General features: G+C 40.7%; 2 protein-coding genes across 2 annotated transcripts; both read left to right on the top strand.

The window, feature by feature from the left end:
• The first annotated feature begins 5,859 nt into the window (after positions 1-5,859).
• Zbed6 (zinc finger BED-type containing 6) lies at positions 5,860-10,137 on the top strand. Its single transcript, XM_021633764.2, has one exon. It carries the CDS (start codon positions 6,727-6,729, stop codon positions 9,655-9,657), a length of 2,931 nt encoding a protein of 976 aa, XP_021489439.1. The 5' UTR covers positions 5,860-6,726; the 3' UTR covers positions 9,658-10,137.
• An 835-nt stretch (positions 10,138-10,972) lies between these two features.
• On the top strand, positions 10,973-11,886 carry LOC132646360 (uncharacterized). Its single transcript, XM_060364321.1, has one exon. It carries the CDS (start codon positions 11,418-11,420, stop codon positions 11,514-11,516), a length of 99 nt encoding a protein of 32 aa, XP_060220304.1. The 5' UTR covers positions 10,973-11,417; the 3' UTR covers positions 11,517-11,886.
• Positions 11,887-16,733: the final 4,847 nt, after the last annotated feature.

Raw genomic sequence — 16,733 nt, 5'->3', positions numbered from 1 at the left:
TAAAAATTAGTAGGATGTCCTATTTGAATAAAGTCCTTGATAATGTTAAGTTTTCTGGCTTCAACAGCTGGGTGGATGATGGATGATGTCATTTACTAAGATCAACACCCCAGAAGAAATATTAAGCACTCTCTTCTAGTCAATCTTTTAGAAGAGAGAAACAACTGAGGCAACTCTTACAAAAGAAAGCATTTTTGGGGGCTGGCTTACAGTTTCAGGGGCTTAGTCCATTATCATCATGGCAGGCTTGGGGGAAGGCAGGCATGGTGCTGGAGAAGTAGCTGAGAACTACATCCTGATCTACAAGCAGAGAGGGGAGAGAGAGCAATATGCTTGGCCTGGTATGGGCTCTTGAGAGCTCAAAGCTCACACTTCTTTCAATAAGGCCACACCTGCATTTTTTTTCCAGACAGTTTCTCTGTGTAGCTTTGGCTGTACTGGAATTCACTCTGTAAACCAGGCCTGCCTCAAACTCACAGAGATCTGCCTCCCTCTGTCCCCTCTCTTGACCCCCAGTGCTTATATTAAAGTTGTGTACCACGATTGCATTGGCTTTTTTCTTCTTTTTCTTTTCTTTTCTTTCCTTCCTTATTTCCTTCCTTTTCTTCTTTCTTTCTTTTTTGGTTTTAAAGGATATATCTCCTAATTTTTCTAATCCTTTCAAATAATGCCACTCTCTGGTGACTAAACATTCAAAATATGAGCCTATGGAAGCCATTCTTATTTAAACAACTACATTCTACCTTCTGGCCTCCATAGGCTTGAATCCATAACATAATGCAAAAATGCATTCTGTTCAACTTAAAAAGTCCCCATAGTCTATCACAGTTTCAACATCGTTTAAAAGTCTAAAGTACAAAATGTGTTCTAAAACACTCTTAACTTCTCTTAACTGTAATCCATATAAAATCAAAATTGAAAAGTAGATTACATACTTCCAACATACAAAGGCACAGAATATACATTACCATTCCAAATGTGGGGAAAGGAGCATAGTGAGGACATAGTGGACCAAAACAAGATAAAAAAAAGCAGGGCAAACTCCAAAGTGTGCATTCTCCATGTCTGATGTCAAGGCCCTCTTTAGTTCTCCAACTCCTCTCAGCTTTGTTGACTACAACACACTTCTTCGTCTTGAGCTTTCTTCAAGAGGTATCCCAGGACTCTGGCACCTCCAACATCTTGGTGTCTTCAATGCAATTCTGGCTTCACCTTCATAGCTTCACACAGTGGCCTCTCTGGGCCTCCATGCTGGGACACCTCACCTTAGCAGCTTCTCTGAGCCCCAAGGGAGATCCTGTACCCCCTTTCTTACAACCTTAACTCTAAAGCCAGAATCATGTGCTCAAAGCTGCCAAGTTCTGTTGCTTGATGGGACTGGAATTTGGCTCCCTTGGTTCAATTACAATTGTGTCAACTTTCTGTTGTTGATGATTTCCTTCACTGCTTAAGTTGTTCTTCAATTCCTTTACATGAATTGGAAGGTAGAGATTGCAAATCAGTCCATAAAGTGAGTTTTTGAAGAAGCTTCAAAATGCAAATTTGAAATTTTCCCTAAAAATCTGAGTTCTGGGCTGAGAAGAGAGCTTCGTAAGTAGGACCACAGGATCTCAAGGACCTGAGCTTGATTCTTAAAGCCATGTGAAAAATTGGGCATGCTGTGGGTTTAGAACCCCAGCACTGATGAGGCCGAGGCAGGTGGGGCCCTGGGGCTTGCTGGCCAGCTGCCTAGTCTATTTGGTAAGTTCCAGGACTATGAGAGATGGTGGGAGGAAACAATGGCTCCTGAGGGATGACACTTGAAATTGTCCTCTAACTTCCACATGCCCATACTTGTGCAACCCCGCTCCCCCCTCCCACAAATCTGAATCTCTGGTAAATGCTCCAACTTTTTTCTCTCTTGCTGTCTTCAAAAAATCTCAGCAGACATGCCAATACTCGGCCTGCATTCCATTCCTTCTTGGTACAAACAGTCTGGGGCTAAGGCTAACAGCTGTCCCTTTCACTAGTGCATGCTTGAGTTATACTCTTACCACACTCACACATACCTATATCTGGATTGTGGAAGAATTGAGTTTGTACCTTTATTTAAACCACCACCTGACGTCTGATGTGCACCGCCTAGTAGATATTTATCACATCTTCAGAAAAACTCCAAACTTCCATCTGAACAGGGAACATACCCTATTTTAAAATTCTCCAAAGCCTACCTAGCACAGTTATCTAAATATAGCTGAAAGCCAGCTGCACCATCCTGAAAGTTCAGCACCTAGGAAACTTCGGAAGAGCTGGTTCAAGGCTGGGCTGGACTACACAAAATACAATAACAGAAAAAAACAAAACAAACAAACAAAGTAACAGACAAAAATCTCAAACAAAGCAAAGCCCTGGGGAGCACCCTAGCTGCCCCTGTTCTGGCTTATCTGTCAGGTCAGATGTCACTTTTTTTTTTTTTTTTTTTTCAGATAAGGTTTCTCTGTGTAGCTCTGCTGCCCTGGAACTCAGAGATCTACCCCTTGCCTCTGCCTCCCCAGTGCTGGGTCTAAAAGTGTGTGCCTCCATGCCTGCGTTTTTCTGTTTTGTTTGTTTGTTTGTTTTTATTTTGAGACAGGGCTTTTACTGTGTAGTTTTGACTGGCCTGTGGTACTCTTAATGCCACAGCTTCCTGAGAGCTGGAATTACAAGTATAGACTACCATGCTAGGCCCAACCATACCAGATCCAGAGGTCAGTCTTTAAAAAAAATTATTTATCTATTTGTGTGTGTTTTCAAAAAATAAATATTTGTGTGTGTATGTGTGTGTGTGAGAGAGAGAGAGAGAAAGAGAGAGAGAACAACTGTTTTTCCTTTCTTGTTCTCTTTTTTAGGAGCTGGAGTACTGGCTGCTCTTCTAGAAGACCCAGATTCAATCCCCAGCCCCCACATGACAGCTCACAAGAGTCCCAGGGGATGTCACCCCTTTTTGGCTTTTAAGGACACTTATATGCATATGATGACCAGACCTACAGATGGACAAAACATCCATACACACAAAATAAAACAATGTTTATTTTATTTTAAGATATGTGTATACATGTGGTGCCAGTATGTGCAAGTGTGAGGGGCAGTACTGCCTGCGAGACGAGAAGAAGGTGTCTGAGTCCCTGGAACTGCTGGGTGGGGGCAAGCCATTCGGGATGGTGCTGGGAATCAAAGTTGGCTCTTCTAGAAGGGGGGGGGGAACCTATTCTCTCTGTTGATTCATCTCTCCAACCTCCTGTGTACTTTTTTTTTTTAATTTATTTTATTTTTTGGAGACAGCATTTGTGCCTCTGAGGTGCTGGGATTAAAGGTGTGTGCCATCACCACCTCACCCCACATACAGTTTTAAATGGTGAACAGCCTGAGAGATGGGCCCCAGGGAACTCATCCTTCTGTTACTATCTGGCCCTATTTAGTCTCTGTCATATTATACCTGTGTCATCAATGAACTACAGAAGAATGTTGATTTGCCCTTTCTAAGGCAAGGTCTTCAGAGCACTGACGCTAGTAGTTTCTGTCCAGCTGCTTTATTATCAAGTGTACCCTTTCTCAGTAACAGTTTCTCTTCTACCCATATTAGGTAAAATGTTGCCTTTTAAGCAGGCATCCGCTCACCCACAGGAGGTCTTGGGACTTTTATTTTACCAGAGTAATACATAAAACTTCACATAAAAAGTTAGGATATTTGCTAAATTAGTAATTATTTTCTATAAGTGAGATCGGCACAGCTTCTAAGTTTCTACTCTTTATATTTACCACTGAGGTTTTGGGTGTTTTTTTTTGGGGGGGGGTTGTTTTTCATAAAACTTTAAAGAGGGAAAGTACAGAGTAATATGAATAATGAGAGGCAATTGCTCCTGTTTTTTCCTTCTTGGCTCCCAACCTTAATATATTCCTTCCTCCCTTCCTCTTGCTCCTCTGACATTCCTGACACTCTTCGACTTGGGGACTGAATGCTGAGCCCTGGCTCCATTCACAATTTATTTTCACTTTTTAAAATTATTGTGTTTTGGGTGTGCCTGCCACAGTTCTCCTTTAAAGGTCAGAGGCTAACTTTTCGGCTTCTGGGGATCTGAGGCCACCAGGCTTACTTGGAAAATGCTTTATACACTGCGCTTTCATGTAACGTTCTTATCAAGCATTTATTTTTCTAACACACATTTGTTTTAAGAAAAAGAACAAAAATAAAAACAAAAAACAACTAGCCAGGTACGATAGCAGATGCCTGAGGTCCTAACACTCAAGAAGCAGAGGAAGGATTGTTACAGATTGGGGGGTACCCTGATCTACAGAGCAAGTTCCAGACTAGGGCTTCACAGTGTGTCTCTGTCTCTAAAGACCAAAACAAACAAAGAGATAAATGTAATTAAACAAAGGAAACCCTACAGAGCACAACTTCTAGCATGGACGTTTTTCAACTTTGTATGAATAGTTTCTTTAATGGAAGTATGGTTTTGTTTTGTTTTTTTTGTGAGACAGGGACTCACTATATAGATCAGCCTGTCCTTGAACGCACAGAGATCTGCCTGCTTCTGCCTCCCAAATGCCGGGATTAAACAGGCATGTGCCTCGATCAGCCAGTTTAGCGCTGATTTTTTAATTAATGTATATTAGGTTTGGGAGATATATTCATTACACAAACTTTAAAGTAAACTGAATACTTGATATCTGGTAGAGAGGTTTCTTGCTTATTTCCCTGATTTTACAACAAAACAAAACTTTCGCTAAGAGTAATTTTCATAGAGGTATCCGGGGTCCAGAGAAAGTCACACCCTAGCGCCTCCGTGGCACGTGACCCTATGACCCAAGAAGCCATCTTAAGGCTCGCCTCATAGAGGAAACTACAACTCCCAGAATGCCTGCGCTTTGCGTCGTGCTGGCACTTTTACTGGCCCAGCCTTAGAGCCGAACCTGTAGCCGGGCGCCATCTTTGACGCTGGCAGTCTCGGATTTCTGCTTGTTCTGCTGCTGTGAGGACGGCTGGCGACCGCGGCTAAGAAAAGAGAAAGACGTGGCACCACGCGGGAGTCAGAGACTGTGTCATCGGTTCGGTAAAGTTTCTGTTCTCTGGTAACTAGACCCGTTTTTTGATTCCCGGGTGACTTGGGGCCTGGGAGGGAGGAGAGGGCGAGGGGAGACCACTCCCCTCGCCTGAGTTTCGGCCTAGCCCGGGAAGTCCGAGCCGGGCCCATCAGCACGGCAGCTACCGGGACTCCCGCCCGCGGCCCTGGCCTGCTGGGCTCCTAGCCAGACTCCAGCTCACTTTCCCACCCTCCCCGCCCCCACCCGCTCCACCCCCACGGCGCCTGCTCCCTTACTTACCAACCTCTTCCCCTCCCCCCACATCCGGTGTTCCCGAACCAGGATCCGGGGGTAGCCCCCGAAAAGCGACTGTTTCGGACCCCCGGAGGGGGAACTGACACTAGGTTGCTTTCTCCCCGGAATTAGTTTTTGTTTTTTTTTGTTTTTTGTTTTTTGTGGTTGTTCCTCCCTAAATCAGAACGAGTGCCTGGGCCCTAGTTTACCCACTCTCATTCCTCTCTAGGGTCCTACTACTTTGGAGATTTTCTCATATTCACATACATAGCCGAATTCTGGTGTCCTCTATCCCGTTCCCCACCCTGACTACTCTCCCACCCCAGCCCTCATCTTCGAAGTCAAGAGCTACAGGGACTCTTCGTTCTTGTGTAGGATTGGTGAGACCGTAATGAAGAACACCCCTTAGACGCCCATAATCGGTGCGGATCCCTATGGGGAAGGCTCGGTTTGTTGACATCTACCAGGCTTTGGTTCTGGACCCTGAGAAGGCGGCTGTGGAGCTAGTGATAGCCATGCTTTTGTAGGGTAAATGTGTTGGTATTGAGGGGAGGGGAGGGGATCCATGGAAAAGGAATGAAAGTGGTTTGAAGCTCATTTTGGTTTGGCTGCTCATAGGATGTCAACTTGTGAGTTATTACAGGTTGCTTCAGTCTAAATATGAACTCCTGATAGAAACCGTAAACGAAAAATATAGCTTGTTACCTTGTTTTAAAATTTTATTTCCAGATAAATTTTTTTCAGCCACCTACATTTTTCAAAATGTCAGAACAGAAAGGGCACAACTAGCGTTTACTGCTATGTATGTGGAATCTGATTTAGCTTTCCAGAATTGACTTTTGGGGTTGTATTGGCAAATTACAGTCACAAATGATGACTGTTGAATGATGCACTATGTTTAAGTGAAATTTCCTGAAAATAAGAGTTAAGGGGAAGTCAATGTTGTTGTCATGTGGATTCACTAAAAGTACATATTTTAAGACATATTTTAAGAACTGAAGGCATGTCCAGCAGATGAAGTTCTTGATACAGCAGCAAGAACATGAACCTGCAGTTTGGAAGACTTGACTTTTAGCTGCTACAGGTTCCATGACTGTGGGAAAATGGGCCCCAGCTCTTTTTTCTATAACATGAGGACACTGGACTATTTGAATCCAGAAAGTTAAAAGGACTCCTAAAGCCCTGCAAGACAGAGTTTGGGAATGTTCTCCATTGCTGTAATTTTTCCTCCAAAAATAACCTGGCTTGGAAGTCATTGGTTGAAAGGGAATTTGACTCCCCATAGAGCTTGGAGGAAAGGTAATACAAGTAGACAGGGGCAGCTGTGTTTCTGCTGGAGTAGGAAACCCACCATAGGGTTCTGGTCTGGGTTTTGGAGACATAAAGAGAATGAGTGTATGTACTTTAAATGTACCAGTTTCCTCGATCTCTCCTGGCAGAAGATGCAGGACTTTCAGTGATGCTGGGATTCTGGGATGTGTTTCTATTAATTCAAATGTAGACGAAGACGATGTGGTAGAGGGAAAGATGGTGGCAGAAGGAGTGAATAAAGAGACAAAATTGCCTTCTAAAAAGAAAAGAAAGAAGGGCTTGCGAATAAAGGGGAAAAGGCGCCGAAAAAAATTAATCCTTGCCAAAAAGTTTACTAAGGATCTGGGGTCTGGGAAACCTATTGCAGATGCTCCTGCTTTGTTAGCTTCCAGCGCCCCTGAGCAAGATGAAGAAAGTCTTTTTGAGAACAATATAGAAAAGCAGATCTATCTACCTAGTACCAGAGCCAAGACCTCCATCGTTTGGCACTTTTTTCATGTTGACCCCCAATATACCTGGAGAGCTATTTGTAACTTGTGTGAAAAAAGTGTCAGCAGGGGGAAGCCAGGCAGCCATCTCGGCACATCTACTCTTCAACGACATCTTCAGGCAAGGCATTCTCCTCACTGGACCAGAGCCAATAAGTTTGGAGTCACTAATGGGGAGGAGGACTTTACCTTGGATTTATCTTTGTCTCCTTCTTCTCCTGGAAGCAATGCAAGCTTTGAGTATATTCCTACCGATTCGTTAGAGGAAAACAGAATGGGTAAGAAACGTGATAAATCAGCATCTGATGCCCTGAGGGCAAAAAGAGGGAGATTTCTCATCAAAAGTAACATTGTCAAGCATGCCTTAATTCCTGGAACCAGGGCCAAGACATCTGCAGTTTGGAATTTTTTTTATACTGATCCTCAGCACATCTCAAGAGCTGTGTGTAACATATGTAAAAGAAGTGTGAGCCGGGGGAGGCCAGGTTCTCACTTAGGAACATCAACGCTGCAACGACACCTTCAGGCTACACATCCCATCCATTGGGCTGTTGCCAACAAAGATAGTGGTGCTATTGGAAATGGGTTAGATGAGACGGAGACAGAGAGCAGTGATCTCTTAAATGATACTGTGCATGGAGAGAAGTCATCAGGAAGCCAAGATTTAACAGCTGAGGACCTTAGTGACTCTGATACAGATGGACCTCCTATTTTAGAGGTTGAAAATAGATCTGAGAGTCCTATTCCTGTTGCAGAGCAAGATACTGTGGTGCATACACAAGAGAGAGAAACACATAGTGAAAATGCAGCTTCGAGTCAAATAAGTCAGGCAGTTATTCAAATGATTGTGGAGGATATGCATCCTTACAACTATTTCTCAACCCCAGCTTTTCAAAGGTTTCTACAGATTGTTGCTCCTGACTATAGATTGCCATCAGAGACTTACTTTTTCACCAAAGCTGTACCTCAGTTATATGATTCTGTTAGAGAAAAAATTTTCTTAACTTTAGAGAATGTTCAGAGCCAAAAGATCCATCTGACTGTTGACATATGGACTCATGACCCTTCCACTGACTATTTCATTGTGACTGTACACTGGGTCTCTTTGGAAACTGCTTCTCCCAATAATAGTGGGACTCCCAACTTTAGAAAGTGGGCAGTGCTTTGTGTTACAGGTTTAGCCAAAGACTGTTTGATAACTAACATTTTACAAGAATTAAATGACCAGATTGGTCTGTGGCTTTCTCCTAATTTCCTCATCCCCAGCTTCATTGTTTCTGACAATTCTTCTAATGTGGTTCATGCAATCAAAGGTGGTGGTTTTACCCATGTGCCATGCTTCCTACATTGTTTAAATCTAGTTATTCAGGACTTCTTCTGTGAGCACAAAAGCATTGAGAATATGTTAGTGGCTGCTAGAAAAACCTGTCATCATTTTAGCCATTCAGTCAAAGCCCGCCAGATACTGCAAGAGTTCCAAAATGATCACCAGCTTCCATGGAAGAATCTGAAGCAGGATGAAACTGGCCACTGGATTTCTACCTTTTGTATGTTAAAATGGCTTTTAGAACATTGCTACTCCGTTCACCATAGTCTGGGTAGAGCCAGTGGAGTGGTGCTCACCTCCCTTCAGTGGACTCTGATGACATACGTCTGTGATATTCTTAAACCATTTGCGGAGGCCACCCAGAAAGTGAGTGTCAAGACAACAGGACTGAATCAGGTGCTACCTCTAATCCATCATCTCCTCTTTTCCCTGCAGAGACTCAGGGAAGATTTTCAAGTCAGAGGTATTACTCAGGCCCTCAATCTGGTGGACAGTTTATCTTTGAAACTTGAAACTGATTCCCTACTAAGTGCCATGCTGAAATCCAAGCATTGTATCTTGGCTACATTGTTAGATCCTTGTTTTAAGAACAGTTTGGAAGACTTTTTTCCTCAAGGTGCTGATTTAGAAACTTACAAACAGATCCTTGCAGAAGAGGTTTGTAATTATATGGAATCTTTGCCTGGGGCCTGCCAAATTGCAAGCTCAGAAGCATCTGGCCCTTTAGTTAGATTAGGAGTGGATTCATTTACTTCCATAAAAGAAGGCACCTCCAATTCAGGTTCTATGGCTGGCTCAGCCGTAGACAGTGCTGCTGTTGGGAGCAGAAGCCTATTCCCCTCTGCTGCAGCAGTAGTGGACGAATACTTCAAAGAGAAGTATTCAGAGCTCTCAGGAGGTGAGGACCCCTTGGTTTACTGGCAGAGGAAGGTGAGCATATGGCCAGCTTTGACCCAAGTTGCTGTTCAGTATCTGAGTTGCCCCATGTGTAGTTGGCAATCTGAATGCATGTTTACCACAAATAGCCACTTTCATCCAAAGCAGATCATGAACATGGACTTTGATAATATAGAACAGCTCATATTTCTGAAAATGAATTTGGAGAATGTTAACTATGACTATTCTACATTGATTCTGAGCTGGGACCCTGAAAATAAGGCTGTTCAGAACAATGAAAAAGAAGTATTACCTTAATATTTTCCTTTTTCTACTTAAAATGGGCAGCTTTTGCTATTTTGCTATATCTTACTGCTACTGTTACTACATGTAGTCATACTATTTATTCTTTAAAAAAATAGTTGGATGTGGTCATGGTGCCTGTAGTCCTGGCTATTTGAGACACTGAGGCTGGATTATAACTTTAACAATGAGTTTGAAACCAGCCTGACAACATATTAAGATTCTGTCTTACAAAAATGAAAAACCTCGGGAAATACAAAAAGACTGAAAACTGCAGAGGCAATATAATGATGATAAAATGAAGGTTACCTTTGAAGATTTCACAGTTAGAACTCAGTGTAGCTAACATCTATCAAAGGGGCACTTGTATCACTTGAGAGAAGGTAGTATTAATGAGAAAATAAAAGTGCAGCTTTGAACGGCTTAGGGATTTTCTCGTTAGTAGATTGAACTAGTCATTGATATGAATAAAAAAAATGGTTCCATCATGGAAAATTTGGATACTCAGTGATTTGTTTAAATATAGTGATTCGGGACTTCTGTGTGCACAAAGGCCTTGAGAATGTGTTAGTGGCTGCACTGACATATTCTTTCCTTCCCTATTTTTTAATGTCTTTAAACCCCCCTGACCCAGCTTGACAGAATGAAAACCCACAAAATTATTTCATATTTGGAAATTTACAGTTACCTCGTACTGGTCGGTTTACGATGTCAGATTACTGGATATGATAGAATTGTCCTTAGTATTTAGGATTGAGGATGTATAAAAGGGAACATTACAAAACAATTAGAAAAATTACTTTTGATCTTTGAGTTATCTTTTATAATGTAGTACAAAAACAAGGGTTATATAAGGTGTCTTTGAATAACCTGTTAGTAAGGAACATGAGATGCTTATAAAATCAAAAAACATTGACTGGACTGTAGCCTACAAGCCTTGGGAACATGGCAAACCCAGCATGAGTTTCCAGAGAATATTTCTATAGTTTGTTCATTTTTTTTTTTTTTTTTTTAAAGAGTACATTCTGGTCCATAGCATGGTATTCCTAACTATGAAATTTGGGCCGTTGTATTCTTAATAAGCAGTCACTATTTTCCTGTATTAGGCATCATTGCTGCAGTGAGTGAATGGTCTCAGAGGCCCTTTAGGCTCCTTTCCACTCATGAGTCTGTTTCTGTGACTGAGTGGGAGGCCAGAAAATGATGACTTTTATTAAGTCTATTAGATGTTTCAGGCTGAATAACTAATGTAAGATCCCAATTTTTCCTTTTTTTCATTTTAGATTTGGGGATATTCCCTGCCCAAAAAATTCCTGGAAAATTGACTAGTATTAAGTGTGAGTAAAAGGTGTCCACTTTTTTTAAAGTCTTGATTTTAGTTTTGTCTTGGATAGTATTTGGCAAGATTTAGCCTAGAAAGTATGTAGTGTTTATTACATAAGAATCAAATGACTTTGTTACTGGGCTGCTTTTGAAACTCATTTCTGTATATCAAAATAATTTAATTTTTTACAAAAAATTTAATTCTTAAATGGTAAATAAATGTACCATTCATTGTGAGTGAAATTTCATCTCCCCCCAAAATTTACCCTTTTACCAGCTGGAGTGAAGTCCTTAGCTCTAACCATCAGTAGTAAAGAGTTTGGAACTAGTGTATCAGCAAGCCATTGCAGGGCCAGCGTTGAAGAATGCCGTGCCAGTGATGCTTGTGTTGCTAGAAAGGAAGAAAACTAGCTTCCTTTGGCATCTCTGGGCTTTGCCCGAGCTGGTTCAGAATGGCTCTACTGCTGCTCTGCCTTCCTCAGCTCTCCGCCCCACTCTGTAGTTACTCTGTAACTGTACACTTCTACCTTTTTTGGTTAAACCCTCCCTGATAATGGTTGTTATACATACCATATACCTTGACATATATATCAATACATCCATATATATATGGGTTTCTCTTCATCTTGATTTTGTGGCTGGGTAAAATTTAGTAACGTTAACTTCATGGTACTTTGGTATGAGTAAGTTCACTATTTTTATATTGAACTCAAATCTGAAGGCTTTTATATTATATTTTAAAAGGATAATTACCCAAATGTTTTATTTCTATACATTTGTGTGTGTGTGTATAAGCCTGTTCGTATATATGTATATGCATATTATACATAAAACACTTTATATTTTTACATACAGTATGCTTTTATTATACAGATAATAAAGATGGGGGAAGGTTTCTGTTTTTTTTCTTAATAGGTGAAGAAATCTTGAAGACCAGAAATTGGATCTTATTGAATTTTGGTGGTGTTTTTTTTGTTGTTGTTGTTGTTTTTGCTTTTTTTTTTCATCTTTTTATTTTCAAATTATATTGCTCAGCAATGGAAGATGGATTCTTTTTTTTTTTTTTAATTCTTTGACTCTCAAGTTCATCTTTAAATGAACTTTTTTGTTGGTTTTTGAGGAGATAACTATTGCTAGTTGTCTCCAGTCTGACAGAGGTTATGCAAATGGACTTAATCTTCCAGGAGTTGGGAGATGTTTTAAAGCTGTTTTAAAAACACGTCCTGTGTTTCAATTGTGGCTGAGAGGTTTCCTTGGCAATGTGAGGAAGAAAATTCTTTCTACCTCATTATTATTAATTCATGGATTGAGTGTTGGTTCGACCTACAGGCGTAATAGCTTGGAACTCAGTGAAGACACAGATGTCCCTGTTGAGAGCAACCAGCTAATGTAAGTGGGGATGGGCATTTTATCATGAAAGGAGCAAACAGTGTTATTTAAAGCATGCTGGACTAATAGAACAGAGTCAAAGCCATTGTCCAGACTTTTTTCTCTTGTAAATTTTTTATAAGCCTTTAATTTTTTGGATGGAAACTTAACTTCTTTCTTTCTAGAGCCAAAGTGAAATTCTTTGATTCTGTTTCCTTGGATAAAAAAACATTGTTAATTTGTTACTAAAATAGCTTCTTGTCCATACAGTTGGCTTTATTTTGTCTTTTTAGTAGCTATGTAGTATGTATTTCACTGTGTGGATATGCCATAATGTAATGTGTGTCACTAATTGGGAGATAGTGAGGGTTTTGACATCATAAACAAAAGCCCTGCATCCAGTAACAGTTTGATGCACACGTCTGTGTGAACTTAGAACCTGTTGATTCATAAAATAGTTACCTTACTGTTTGCAGAACTTCTTGATTGTATCCTTTTTAGTAAAAATATCAAATCTTTGGCCACTTTGCTGATATGTATTGCTATATAAATGTTTTCTCTTTTCATTACTCTTGTTTTTAACTTTAGTATTATAGGAAAAGTGTGTTGTTTTTTTTCCTCAGCATATTTAAAAAGATTTCCATTATGTACTGGGATGATTGAATACTGTATATTTAAATGCTGTTTTAGGGTTACAGTTAAGGATTACAGTTACATGGCATAACCACTCTGAAGATAGGGAAGATGTCAGATGTGTCTTGTCTTTTTGCTAAGTACAGTTCTGGAGTTCTGGGTGTTTTAATATAATATTCTAATACGTTTTATTATTTATTTTGTTTTTGAGTCAGGGTTTCTCTGTGTGTAGCTTTGGTTGTACTGGAATTTACTCTGTAGACCAGGCTGGCCTCAAACTCACAAGAGATCTACCTTCCTCTGCCTCCCAGTGCTAAGATTAAAGTTGTGCACCACCACCACCAGGATAGTATAGTATTCTAATTAAGGATCTGACACTTCCATCACAAGACTTTAAGCAGACTTTTTCTCAAGTGGCTGGCTTTATTGTTAATTTCAAACTTTTTTATAACCAAAATTCTTGCCTTTTTGCATTGCTGATTTGTATAGTTGTTTGCATTTTTATACTTACCTCTGTCAGATAGAGCATTCCCTTTTCTGTTTTCTTTTGTTTTTTTTTTGTGTGTGTGTGTATGTTTTGTGTGTGTGTGTGTGTGTGTGTGTGTGTGTTTGCATATGTGTGGGGGTGCATGCAGAGGCCCCAAGGTCGTGTTGATCTCACTGACCCAGATCTCATTGATGTGCTGGTCTGGAGACATTCTGGATTGCTAGCTCATTCTGGGATTCTGGAGCTTTCCATAACCCTTACAGAGATGGACCACCTTACCCACATAGCATTTTATGTGGGTTCTGGGGATCCAAACTGTGCCTTAATGCTTGCAGAACAAGCACTTTAACCTCTGAACCAGCTCCCCAGCCCTTCTTCCATTTCTTCTTAAATTACCTTTATTTTTCTCAACTATTGATAGTTGAGTTTATAGTTGCAAACTGCAGGGAGAAGCTTCCCTGGGTATTCTGAATTGAATTCAAGGTATTCATTATTAGGGTGATGAATTAATTTCCTTAATCCTCTATTGTCCCAATTATAAACTATCCAGGTCTTCTATTCCTAGTCATTGGTTTTGTATTTAATGTGGCTTTTGCATGCTTCATTTTCTTCATCTTTTACAGCTTTATTCCGAACTGTTACCTGAATGGGACAAATTAATGTTTGGGGGATGTCTTTTTTTTTTATTTATAGTCTTGCTATTTTCAATACTTTTTAGTTAGTTGTTAGATTTGCTGGTTTGCAAGCATATATTTTGCATAGGCCAGATTATTCCTTTTTTGTTTGTTTCCAAAAGTTTTTTTTTTTCTGTCTAGCCCTGACTGTCCAGGAGCTTTGTAGAGGAGGATCACAGACCCACTTATCTCTGCTTCCTGAGGGCTGGGATTAAAGGAATGCACCACCACACCCTGGATTGTTTTTGAGTTTGTTCTAATATCTGTGCTCCTCAAACTCCTCTATATCCTAGAACATGGGAATGGAGTTGAGTGACGTGGACAGTGAGGAATATTCCTTTGTCTTGAGTAAGCTAGTATTTTACTGTGGGGTGTGTGTGTGTGTGAGAGACAGAGAGAGAGAGAAAGAGAGAGAAAGTAGCTTACTTGGAGAACGCCTGCCTAATATTGATAAAAGTCATGAGTTGGTTCCAGTACCAGCATAAACCAGCGTGGGGTTGCATGTCTGTGATCCTTGATCATTCAGAAATCTTTAGCCCTTGTCTCAGAAACCAAGTAGAAGGGTAGATAGTCATTATAGTTCCTTCTAATTTACTGGTAGGGTTTGTTTGGTTTGGAGTGGTTTTGTTTCTTTTATAACATTAAAATGTAGGTAGCAATTTTATTCATTGGTTTGTAGTTTTGTTTTGTCTTTATTGAGACAAGAGGTCTCTTGTAGCCCATGTTGGCTTCAAATCAGCATGTAGCTGAGGATAACCTGTGTCTTCTTTCTCAGCTTCCCAAGTACTGGGGTCACAGGCGTGTATTACCACACTTTTGAACACCCCCAAGGTTTCTTTATATTAGGTCAGTGTGCATGTGTAGCACATGTGCATTGTGGAATGTGCATCTGTGCACACACTTGAACCTGTGAAGAGGTCAGAGGACCTCGGATGTTGGTCTTGGCTTTCCAGCTTGTTTGCCTCCATGGCCAGAGAAGATTCCTGGGGTTCTTTTGTCTCCTGGGATTACAAGTTCCTGCCACTGTGACTGGCTTTACTTGGCCTCTGGGAACCTGACTCCAGCTCCTCATGCTTGTATGAGTGAGTAAGTGTTTTATTCACTGAGAGAGCTGTCTTCTAGCTCTCTGGACCCAGTCAGAAATAAGTGTTGCATTGTGACTTGTTTTAGTTAGACATCATACTTTTCTTGTTGGTGTTATCATAAGCTTTCTCTTTCAAATCTTACAAAGATGACCAAGGATTATTTTTGTTTGTTTGTTTTTTGAGACAGGACTTCTCTGCAGCCTTGCTGTTCTGGAACTCACTTTGTAGACCAGGCTGGCCTTGAACTCAGCGAAAGCTGCTTCTGCCTTCTGGGTTCTAGGACGTATGTTGTCGCTGTCACCATCCTGTTACTTTTGATTTTTTGGTAATGTAATGAGTTTCCTAATATTAAGCCAGTCTTAGTTCTGAAATAAGCCTTTCAGGTCACGCAGTGTTGCTCTTGGAACTGTATGATAGGTCACTTACCTAATGCTTTCCTTTTCATAAGTTTTCTTAAAATTTTTTGAGCTGAATATGACTTGTGATCCCAGCAATTGGGAAGCATAGGTAGGATAGAAAGTTTGGTCAGCCTGTGAGACTATAGAGACCCACCTCAAACAGCATAAACCTTTGAAACATCAATGTATTGTACGCGACATGGTTTTGTTCTTTTTCTACTTTCACTGATTTTTTTTCTTATTAGCGGTTTTGCTTAAATAGTGCATTTTTCAAGAATGCATTGAGTACATTGATGGTATAACTTTTGTGACTTTTTTTTCATGTTTTAAAAACTTCTACATCCTGAGATTTCCGTGAATTGTTTTGAAAGGCTGAGTCTGTGGTCATAGTCTCTTCAGATTCAGTGCCTGATAAATGGACTTGGATCTGAGAAGTCTGAGCTTCACTTTGTAGTAGTCTTTGTTTAGAAATCTGCCACTGAGTCAGTTAAGCACTTCCCAAGTATGTCTAAAGGCATTCCTGGCTCATTCTGTGCTCCCTGTCTGCCCATCCTACTTCTTTTGCTTCTGTGAGTTCCAGTGTCTGGGAACTGAATACCCTGAAATTATAATATAATCATTTTGTCATGTTGACATATCTTTTAATTAATTTTGTGTGTGTGGTATTTTGCCTGCATATATATTTGTGTATCATGTCTGGAGCATGTGGAAGGCAGAAGCAGGCAGCAGATCCCCTACAGTTACTGATGGCTGTGAGCTGCCCACAGGGTGCTGGGAATTGAGCCCAATCCTCTGGAAGACTCTATAGCCCTTTGTTGACAGTCTTGGGTATGTACTTGGCTTCTGGGCCCTGTCCTGCCTGCTTCTACTGTTACCTTGGTTGAATGGCTTTGGAAGGAAGAAACTGGAGATTGGGGGAATGCGTTGTTCCCCCTCATTTTGCATTGGTATGTTTATGTGCATTGGTGCTGCATTCTTGAAAGTATCCCTTCTTTCCAACATTAGCTGGAGTGCTTTGAGGGAGGCTCGCTCATCTTATGTACTCTTTGAAAAGGTTCTTTTCTTTTGAATAGTAACCTCTCTCTCTCTCTCTCTCTCTTCTCTCTCTCTCTCTCTCTCGCTC

Source organism: Meriones unguiculatus, chromosome 11, assembly GCF_030254825.1.
Source record: "Meriones unguiculatus strain TT.TT164.6M chromosome 11, Bangor_MerUng_6.1, whole genome shotgun sequence".
Taxonomy (NCBI): Eukaryota; Metazoa; Chordata; class Mammalia; order Rodentia; family Muridae; genus Meriones; species Meriones unguiculatus.
Note: the sequence above shows the minus strand (reverse complement) of the source record. Positions and strands in the feature narration are given on the sequence as shown.